Source organism: Haliotis rubra, unplaced genomic scaffold (assembly GCF_003918875.1).
Source record: "Haliotis rubra isolate DU_JTF1 unplaced genomic scaffold, ASM391887v1 Scf1546, whole genome shotgun sequence".
Lineage (NCBI taxonomy): Eukaryota > Metazoa > Mollusca > Gastropoda > Lepetellida > Haliotidae > Haliotis > Haliotis rubra.
The window spans coordinates 121459-132926 of NW_025765499.1; the positions used below are offsets into that span (position 1 = coordinate 121459).

General features: G+C 39.6%; 1 protein-coding gene across 1 annotated transcript; it reads right to left on the bottom strand.

Moving 5' to 3' along the window:
- Nucleotides 1-3971: 3971 nt before the first annotated feature.
- Nucleotides 3972-4373, bottom strand: LOC124270772 (probable serine/threonine-protein kinase fhkB). The gene has a single exon (XM_046705809.1). The coding sequence runs from the start codon at nt 4371-4373 to the stop codon at nt 3972-3974; it is 402 nt and encodes a 133-aa protein (XP_046561765.1).
- Between the last annotated feature and the right edge of the window lie 7095 nt (nt 4374-11468).

The following is an 11468-nucleotide window of genomic DNA, read 5'->3' on the forward strand; positions in this document are numbered from 1 at the left end:
GAAATGCACGGAGAAAACGACGAGCCTCTCAACGAGCTTCAATGCATTCTCTATCAAACCAGTTACCTACCCTGGTATCACCTGATTCACCTGAAGGGACAACCTTCTTACAATGCTCAGCACACGACTGCATTATAGAATGAAACAAACTCAGGGCTTGGGATATTTCACAATGATCCACCAACGAGTAGAACAGATTAATATCTTCAGGCCTAACTTTGTCCCAATTTTTTCCAACATAAATATCATTACTATTAGTGTCATTTTCCAAAACGAACTTAACCTTAGGAACAATATTATCTTCACAAGTGACAGGGTTTGGAACTCTCAGTGTTAACGGAAAAAGAATAAACTATAGGTAGATGAGAAGATTCCACTTCATCAGCAATATCAAAACTGTTAAACAGTTCTAAGGCATTTTCGGTACAAGGAACATAATCTACAGTACTTTGTCCATTATTTGCAAAGCACGTAATTTGCCAATACCCTTATCGTTGAACAAACGACCATTACAAATGATAAGTCCTGTAGTTTTACAAAAAGTCAAGAGTTGATGTCAACGTTTGTTGATGACACGATCCTGGGATACACGTGGCTCAATCCCATCATCAGACTGGTAGCTTATGTCCTCATCAATTGGTAAATAGGTAGGGTCATCGCAAATTATGATATCGGAATACACATCACTACCAGTTCGTCCATTAAAGTCTCCTTGGATAATAATTTGACAGTCAGAATCCTTTGATGAAAACTTTGTAATATTATCTTCCAGAATAGTGAATATTGGTTCATTAGCAAAATCACTGGAGTTCACAGGTGAAAAATATACACCACCATAATATAACACGTGCAATGAACGATGGCTGTGTATCTTTAACCACATTATATCTGTACAACAACTGTTTAATAAGGCTACACATTTTGAAATCTCTGTGCTAATAAATGTTAGAATGTAATATCGTACTGCTATGCATCAATTGCGTCTTCTTCAAACACCCTACGAACAGCAAAACCAGCCGTTTGCATCCCTCGTTGTGAAGCGTGAAAAAAGCACAATTTTACATGATGGTTTTCTAAAACAACTTTTTCCGCGATCGATCAAAAACGTCAGATTTCAGATCCTGTTGGGTACAGGTTTCAGGACAATGTGTCTTATTTATGTTTTGTGCACTTATCCCTATTTCGAGATATTTTATCATTCATCGTTCTCATCTGAACCCAAACGGACTATAACTTCAACCCTGATAAAACCGAAATAATCAATTTCTCTCGTAAACATAAAACTGATAGGATCCGACCTGGAACATTAACCAAACCCCGGTACGAGAAATGGAAAGTCATAAACACCTAGGCATAACTCTACAGAGCCATGGTGGATGGAAAAGTCATATCTAAGATATTGTTAGCCCCATGATAAACTGTCTCCGAAGTGTTAAATATCGCTTCTCCAGAAATGCGCTAGAAACCATGTACAAATCGTTTGTGATGTCGATATTTGGCTATTGTTATCATATCTGGGATAATTGTAGGAATGACCAATCCCTTTTTCTTGAACAGTTACATCTAGATGCACTTCGTACAACATGCGGCGCTTTTTGTGGCACGAGTCATCACAGGTTATATGTCGAAACAAAGTCTAAACCATTAAAAGAAAGAAGGCACTACATTAAACTCATAGATCTTTTCAAGATGAATAACGATCTCGCACCTCTGAATACCTCTGTGACCATGTTCCTAAATTTGTCTCTGAAAACAGTCAATATAATCTCCGTAATAAATCTAAGCTACAAACTATCAATTGTAGGACTAAAATATATGAACAATCGTTCCTACCTGACACAATTAAAATTTGGAATTCATTAACTGATAATTCCGTATTCGCTAAATCTCTGCTAAGTCAATCGGTGAATTCAAATCTCTGCTTAAAAATGATGAATCCAATAATTACATAGATCTGAATTATGGTAGTCCATTCTGTCAGAGCGTACACTGTCGACTTAAGCTCGTCTGTAGTGATTTGAATGCGGATAAAGTAAATAGACACATTTCTAAGAACCCTGAATGCGCTTGTGGATGGCACGATGAAGATACTGTTCATTATCTTTTTACATGTAAGTTATACACTGCTGTTAGAAATAATACCTACGTCTATGTGAATGGCCATAGTCTCCAAGCTGTGTTATACGGACTACCTCCAGCTAACAACGATGTCAATAAGAACATAATAGAGTCCCTGCATCAATACATTTTTAAGTCTAAACGATTTGATAAATTATTCCAGACAAATATATCTAGACAATTAATTAAGTGTAAATGCAGCCTCAAGGTTGATAAGCACCTACAACTCACATATATGTGGTTTAATGTGTCGTCGTGTGTATCCAGTTCTTGTGTATTTTGTTTAAATGACATATGTACTGGTGAGGTATTCGTATAAGCAAGGTTCTGCTTGTTTACCAAACCATATTCTTTTGGAAAAAATACGTTTAAATCAAGTTAAAGGCCAAGACATCACTGACACCAATGCCTTCCCTTTACAACGAGGAACCGTTAAGCCTAGTCCCTGGACTGAAGACAACACCTCAGCCATCGAGTCCATGCCATCCTTTGACAGCGTCAAGAACCAGCTGTACAAGGCCAGACGTACAGTCTTCCCACCTTTGCAGGCGACCGCTTCCTTTGCATCGATGACGGCGATGATGACAAAATATAAGGTTTCACCACCAGGAAGAATCTTGAACATCTCTGCGAAACTGATTTCATTTACGGTGATGGGACTTCTTTATGTATGCCTTAATCTCTTTCTCCAACTCTATACGATTCCCGCCAAGGTTGCAGATCAGATGTTTCCACTGGTATTCTTTCTGCTGCCCAACAAGACCAGAAAGACCTACACCCGTGCTTTTAGACTCCTGAGGGATGCTGCACCAATGCAGGTCTCCAGTTGCAACCACAGATTGTTCAGGTAATGATATTACAATAATATCTTGATCACATAACGAAATTACTTCACCATAACGTCGTGATAAAATGACATTAACACTTATTTATTTAATTCTTATTTTACAGATGGATTTTGAGTCGGCTTCCAATTCTGCGGTCCTGTCCGTATTTCCAGCTGCAACGTTGAAAGGATGCTTCTTCCACTACACACACTGTGATGTGTGGCATTCCATAGTTTGGAGTTTTCTTGCTTTGAGTATTTTCATTCATGTTATAAACTGTGCCCAGTTTATCTTCATGCCTCGACTGAGAAATGGCGAATGGATTGGAATCCGCTTCAACTCTGTCTCGCATCCAATCAAACAAGTCAATCAAAGTATGATCATGGGTTGCCGCAAGTACTCTGACATGTTCATTCCATCTGCCCACCTTGTCCGCAGGTAAACGTCTGGCTACTTTCAGAACAATCTCGCAACTCGACAAGTTGGATTCATAGTTCAACAACTGTAATGTGGTTATGCAATCCCTCAGTGAAATGTAGAGTTTTCTCATTGCTTGGGCATCATTAGAGTTGAGAACTGGGCCATTGGTTATCTTCTCGATAAAAGCTCTTGCGGCTTTCATTCTGTGACCAAACGAGCGTTTAAGTTCCTTCATAGCAAGTGCATAATGTCTACCACGGTACCCAAGACCTTCGACAAGCTGTTTCGCTTCACCTTCTAGGTGAGATTGAAGAATGTCCATACGTCGTGAGTCATTGATTCCTGGTCTTGAATTGATTTGATAATAGAATTGCTCAATGAACTTGGGCCATTGTAAAGCACTTCCGTTAAACCTAGGAATGTCAACTCTTGGTAGGTCTCTGTCGCTTTCAACCTTTATCAGTGCATGAGTAATCTGTTCTGTGACTGGCGTATTTTCCCACTGAAGCTGTGTTTCTTCGCCTATGACCAGTTCATCTATCCAAGAGTCTATGCAGCCATTGCGTACCCTTGTTGGTTGTGCTTGTTTTTGTGGTCTGTCTCTTGTTAGTGCTTGTGGTCGGTTTCTTGTTTGTGCTTGAGGACTGTCTCTTGTTTGTGCTTGTGAACTGTCTCCAGGTTGTGCTTGTGGTCCATATCTAGATTGTGCTTGTGATCCATATCGAGGTTGTGCTTGTGGTCCATATCCAGGTTGTGCTTGTGGTCCATATCCAGGTTGTGCTTGTGATCCATATCCAGGTTGTGCTTGTGGTCCATATCCAGATTGTGCTTGTGGTCCATATCGAGGTTGTGCTTGTGGTCCATATCCAGATTGTGCTTGTGGTCCATATCCAGGTTGTGCTTGTGATCCATATCCAGGTTGTGCTTGTGGTCCATGTCCAGATTGTGCTTGTGGTCCATATCCAGATTGTGCTTGTGGTCCATATCCAGATTGTGCTTGTGGTCCATATCCAGGTTGTGCTTGTGATTATATCCAGGTTGTGTTTGTGGTCCATGTCTCACTTAAACCTGCTGTCTGTCTCTAGTTTGTGCTTGTTTTTCTGCTTTGAATTGTTTTTGTGTTCTTTCTTCACCGACTTATGAATGTGCTTCAGAGTTTTGTGATTTCATATCTGTCACCTCGGTCACTCACTGATTGCATGTCTTGTGGTGCGTAATATTGGTTCACTTGTGTTTCTATCCAGTCATGAACAGCCTTAGATTTATTACATGAGTTACTTTCTGAATTAATGTCTGTGTGTTGAGAACTCATGACCATATTCTGCAATACTTGGGCTTCTAGATCTGCCATTTCAGTTTCATGTTGGGCTTGGACTGTAGCTAACTGAATATCAACCTGTGCCTTTTGTTTAGCATGTAAAGCTTTTAACTTTGCTGCTTTTGCTTGTAAGTTTAACTTTAACTTGTCTTTGTATTCCTTACTTGTCCTACTTGTACCTGTTTTAGGATGAGACTTTACACTTGATGGCTTAGTTGCCTCAAACAATTTATCAAGTTCTGAATGGATACTTGGAAAAGTTGTATCAGATTTAGCGTTAGCACAAGTTTTCTTGATAGGTTTAGGAATAGACTTGATGCTTGATGGCTTAGTTGACTTTGGTAGATTATACTGTTTAACAAGATCAGCATGGAGACCTGGTTCTTACACGATGTCTATTTAGGGGCATATCATCATCATAACCATATCTCACGGGTGGAATCCCTTGCGTCGAACGTTTGGGTCGAACATCGGGTACCGGTAATGCCCGAATGTCGCTATGTTTTCTGTCGCTCATTATGCACAAAAATGTTCATTTACATCAAAAGTTCACGGAAAGCCCAGTTTATGGAGTTCAGCATTCCGTAACTTGATAAAAGACGTTCACATTTCGGTGCTGGATAACTTGTATTGGTTGTGACATGGCGAGGTTACATTCGTGGTCATGTTACTATAAATAACACCAACACGCGGCGAGTTTCCGAGCTCAAAGTACCATTAATAAACTTTTTGTTCGTGAGAGAACTTGAAGGTATGGATGTGGTGTAACTTTCCTTTCTTCAAACAAGACACGGTAACATTCATGTTTATTAATGTCGCTTGCATTGGCGGATCCAGAGAGGGGGGGTTGGGGTGTGTGTTCGAACCCCCCTTTTGAAAATTTGAAAATGACTTTACACCACATTGAAAGATTTTTTGTGTGCGTTGGCGGAGCCAATGGCAGGTTCAGGAGGTTCGAACAGCAGCTGAGCTTCTCGCTCAAGTTCATAGAACATGTGCTCTAGGGGAAGGGAGATAACTCTATTTATAGTACTTTACGTTAGAAACTAAAGAAAAAAGAGGGGGTAGCGTTATTCGAACAAAGAATAGAATTTCATACAATGTGTATGGAGGAAAGCACAGAACGTCTGTCTCCAGTCCATACACAACGTCGATCCCGAAGTCACCAGACTTGTCAGACGCTGTGCTGTCTTACCCCTGATACCACTGGAAGATGTATGTATGCTTTTCATTTTTATTTAAATTACGTTCTATCATCTATCATCTGTTATGAAAGTATTAAGACAAGGCATCACATTCATAGAAAAATATTTATATTCATATTTCTATCTTGAAGAAGTGTGGCTCCAGGCCCTTGCAGACATGCCTCCAGATCACAGATGTCTCGAGTTGACAGACTACATCACTACGCAGTGGATCGAAGGCGACCTGCCCTCCAGGAACCATCATGGAGCCGTCGGTCCCCGCACAAATACACCTGGAGGGATGGCACCACAGGATAAAGGAAATTATAGGCAAGGCCCATCCCAACAGTTTCGAGATGGCAAAGCTCCTTCGTGACGAGCAGAAACTGAACGAAATACGGATGGTGCTGTACCAGGCAGGACAGAAGCTCCCACCGAAAAAGGCCAAGTACCAGAACCTTTAAAGTACTGTCGGAAATGCTGGAAAAATGCTTTTTGACTTTTATGTAAAAATCAGAGATATTAAGTTACTTAAATAACAAATATCACTTTAAAAAAACATCTACCTGATGTAGACCGAGGGAATAAATTTTGAGACATGCCCTAAAATGTGTTTTTACATATGAAAATATCAAAAACTTAGAAAAATAAGGGGTAGTGGAACGTTATGTGTGTGTGTGTGTTTAAATAAACATACGAATTATTGTGCATGAGAAAGAATCCCATCACTTGTGTTATTTTATCGATTGATTGTAGAAATGTACAACGTTTTATTAAATGTTTTGCATGTCATTAGTATATTTCTTTGCAAAAATATGGATGTAATTCGGTCAATTTAATTCAGTTGTGAACATTGGCCAAAGATTTAACGAAGTCACTGGTATAGCTTCCCAGTTTTGCTTTTGAGACTGTCCCTGTCTTGTCTGATTTGTTTACAATGTTGTAAACTTGTTGGTAATACATACCAACAACTCTACAAGTTCTGTAATAAACCCTTTCTAAACTAACAAAAGGCTGACCTATGTCTTTCTCAAGCACAACTGACTGACTGACTGAGTTTGGTTTTACGCCGCTTTTAGCAATATTCCAGCAATATCACGGCGGGGGACACCATAAATGGGCTTCACTCATTGTACCCATGTGGGGATTCGAACTCACAAACAAATTATAAACCTTTGTACTGACTTAGTTTGGTTTTACGCCGCTTTTAGCAATATTCCAGCAACATCACGGCGGGTAAACCTTTGTAACAATCGACTGCAAATAGCTGGCCATAGTGAACGCTGTTATAAAGATGTGCATGCATGACGGGAAACTTATTTATTAAGACCTAACATTTATATTAATTTTTCTTCAATGAAGAAACGATAATTAAGTCAAGTAACACAAACATTCAACATTTCATTTGTTTAAAAAAAACGTTAATTTATATTTTTGCACCACCTGTATTATTAGCATAAATTTAAAGACTATTTCAGATTTCTCATGTTAAACTCTGAAAAAATCTTGAGTTGTTGTTTTGGTATCAAATTCTCTCCTGTAAACTGTCCTTTAAATGCATGGAAATGTGAAATCGATTGAAATAAAAATTAAGTACACTATAGGCGACTTGATATATTGACAACATAGTACATTTATCACCTTTATCAAAGTATTAAGGTTAAAAAGCATTTTTCTATCATTTCCGACAGTACTTTTTTTTTAGTTTCGTCTCCAGCAGCTGAAGCACCGTCTGGCCACTGGTGACCTCCCCCTCATGCAATTTACAGATACGGCATCTCGTTTATTAAAGTTGAAATAGAGTGTCCATGATTAATCCGGTGGAGATCCAGTATTATTTGTTATCTTTTCAAGTTTGTAACATGAAGTGCATTGATACTGTTTGAATAATTATTATAATTCCCATTAGTGCTTTACTGTTCACAAATGACAAATGCTTATTTCGCTCAAATTTGTACATGAAGTAAACTCTGTCAAAAAAGAAACGCAACCCCTGTCCTCAGATATGAAAAATTCGTTTGAATGAAGTTATTGCTTCCAAACTAAATTTTATTCGAATGTATTGAAATTATACACGTAATTAATGAAGATTACCATCCAAACAACTGCATTTGTACGCATAAGTGTATTTTATTGCTTATTCCGTCACAACGCATGAAATGACCCTCATGGTGACTTCGCACAAAAAAAACACATGCAAATCATGAAAATGGCAGTTAATGTAGGGGTGTATAAAAGCCCATGTGCTTTCGTATTATATTCATTCATTTGTCGCCGAAAAGCTGTGTTAAAAATGCCACGATTGAGTGCTGCCGACCGAAATATCGCCATTGGTCGTGTTCAAGCCGGAGAAAGTTTTGGAACTGTTGCTCGGCACCTAAATGTTCACAAAACAACGATATCCCGACTTTGGAGCCGCTACAACAACGTCAATTTGGCCAACGATCGCCCGAGAAGTGGAAGACCAAGAATCACGACCCCCCTTCAAGATCGGTACATCCGGGTCCATCAACTGCGTAATCGGCATGCCCTACCAACCGTGACTGCCACACAAATACCAGGTTTGAGGAGAGTGTCAGCTCAAACGATTAGGAACCGTCTGAAAGAAGCGGGTTTACGTGCCTGTAGACCAGTTGTTGGACCTGTACTACGCCCCCTACATCTCCGCCGACGACTCAGGTGGTGCAACAACGTAAGGATATGGACTTTACAAAACTGGAGGCGCATCTGGTTTCTGATGAATCCGTTTTCTTTTTGCAACATCACGACGGAAAAAACGTGTGTATATAGGAGACGTCATGAACGTTTTGCGCCCATCTGCGTCCGACAGGGGACAGATTTGGCGGAGAAAGCGTTATGGTTTGGGGATCCATCTCATACAACCAGAAATCAGACTTGGTGATCGTTGAAGGAACCTGACAGCCCAACGTTACATCAACCACGTATTACAGCCTCACCTTCTCCCGATTATTGACCAACAGACACAGATTTTCAACCAGACAACGCCCGGCCTCATACTGCACGTGCAACAATGAACTTTCTGCAGAATTCCAACGTCAATGTCTTGCCATAGCCCTCTAAATCACCAGACCTCAACCCTATTGAACACCTGTGGGATACTCTGGGTCGACGCGTACGTCAACGTCAGCTGCCGCCACAGACGCTGCAACAGCTCGGCGTTGCACTGCAGGAGGAGTGGAGAGCCATTCCCCAGGAAAGAATCCGGCGTCTTATCCGTTCTTGTCCAAGGAGATGCCGTGCAGTGATTGCAGCTCGTGGTGCTCATACGAGATACTGAGAAAGACGCCCCCCTGGTGACAAACTGGTGTCTGTGAGATGACTTTTGAAATGACAATTTTAAACATGCCCATCTTGGTTATTATTCTGCCAAATTTCAGACTTCTGTCTTAAATAATAAAAATGCTGTGTCGACTTAAAACTTCAGATCAAAATCTCTAAAATACAGGGGTTGCGTTTCTTTTTTGACAGAGTTTATATTGATACTGTTTAAATATTATAATTCCATTTACAATTTAGTGCTTTACTGTTCATAAATGGCTAAATGCTGAATCCGTTTTTTTGTCGTTCGTGTTTTCTGTATAACTCATGTGACTGTAGCAACATTTCAATCCCTCTTGTAACCAGTCAGTGGTGCGTGGAGACACGCTTTAGAAGGTCGACGTTTCAGTAGGGAAAACTACTAATCTTGATCCAAAATTTATATAACGATATCAAATCATGTGTAATGGTCCATAACGATAAATCCCCTTTCTTTTCATGTTTGTCTGGTGTTAGGCAAGGGGAAAATTTGTCCCCTCTTCTTTTTCCAATATACCTCAATGATTTAGAGTTATATTTAGAAAACGAATCGTGTAGCGGAATACAACTTCACTCTAACACTGGAAATATAGCGCTATATCTCAAACTGCTTGTACTTCTATATGCTGATGACACAGTTCCCCTTGCAGACTCACATGATGATTTACAAAATGCTCTCAATAATTTTGCTACGTATTGTACAACATGGAAACTTAAAGTAAATACTGATAAAACTAAGATAGTGATTTTTAGTTCTGTACCTGCACATAATTACAAAAAACACTTTTATCTCAATGACCAGATAATAGAGATTACTGATTCATATAAGTATTTAGGAATATTATTACATAGAAATGGTCGTTTGAACTTTGCCATTAAACACGTTGCAGAACTCGGCATGAAAGCATCTTTATCATTGCTAACACGAGCTAGAAATATAAAGTTTCATTATACTAAATCCTGGATCACAACAAAATCTGAATCAATCCTGAAAGACCAGTTTTTACAATCGTGGACCAGTGAAATAAATAATTCATCAAAAAGACAATATTATAAGATTCTTAAAAATCTCCTTCACTCGACAAATACTTACTGCTATCAGAAAATATATGGAAACCTATTCTATTTTTTAAAACATCTGACCATAAATTGCCAATAGAATGTGGGAGATGGACGAATCTCGCAAGAAATGAAAGAGTATGTAACCTCTGTAACTCGCAGTTAACTGGGGATGAATTCCATTATATCTTTAGATGTCCATATTTAGCCAACAACGTATTACTCTCCTAGAAAATAGTGTTTGTTCTTCCCTAATCTCTCTACATATAAAAAATTGATGTCAAGTACTAAAATTTCAACAATCAAACACCTATCTAAATTTATCAAATGTATATGTTCTAGTTTTCAGTAATTGCGTATATTCCCTGTCACCTTCTTGCATACTTTGTATATTCTGCATTCCATTTTATGTACTCATGTGCCACCGGAGGTGGTTCCATCTTTTGAGTAATAAACTCTGAGTGTGGTAATGAACCAGGGTCCAGCGGTGGTATCCTCTTTTGCCAGTGGGGCAAATTGTTTATTTAGGGATTATGATGTATGGTCGACTGGATTTGTTTGCTTAACTAATCCCACACGGCCTAGTAGGTGCCCGTTTGTTAACAGCAGTAAAAAAGGAGAAGGAATGATTTGTGTTTAGTTATTACTTCTTAATGAAGAAGTATATGTTATTATGAATGTAACATGGTACAATTTATCATTGCTTACCTATCCTTAATCATTCAGTCTTGGGACGAGACGAGGCACCACAGGTCATTGCATCAGTTCCAACGCGGTAGACCATCCACACCAGCCTCTACAAATCCAGGTCCAAAGATCTGCCACTTTGCCAACATCGATCTTCCAGATGCCTACAAGAAGACAACTTTCTCATCCACTCCGACGAAAACATCCTGATCTTCGCCACTTCTGACAACCTTCGACATCTTGCTGCAGCAGATACCTACTTCTATGATGTTACTTTCAACATGCGCCCTGGACTCTTCTACCAGCTCCTTTCCACCCATGTTTTTGTCAACAACAAGATGTTTCCCGTTGTGTATGGCCTCTTGCCCAACAAGAATAAGACTACATACGAGACTTTGTTCAGAATCCTCCTCCAGAAAAGCAGCCAGATGAACGTCAACCTTCGGCCACAGACCGTCGTCATGGACTTAGAAGTCGCAGCCCAGACCTACTTCCAGTGTGACATCAAGGGTTGCATGTTCCATTTCCGACAGGCAC

Bases quoted from the DNA above. Each gene is read 5' to 3' on its own strand.
- LOC124270772 (XM_046705809.1), bottom strand. From the start codon at position 4,373: ATGGACCACAAGCACAATCTGGATATGGACCACAAGCACAATCTGGAT.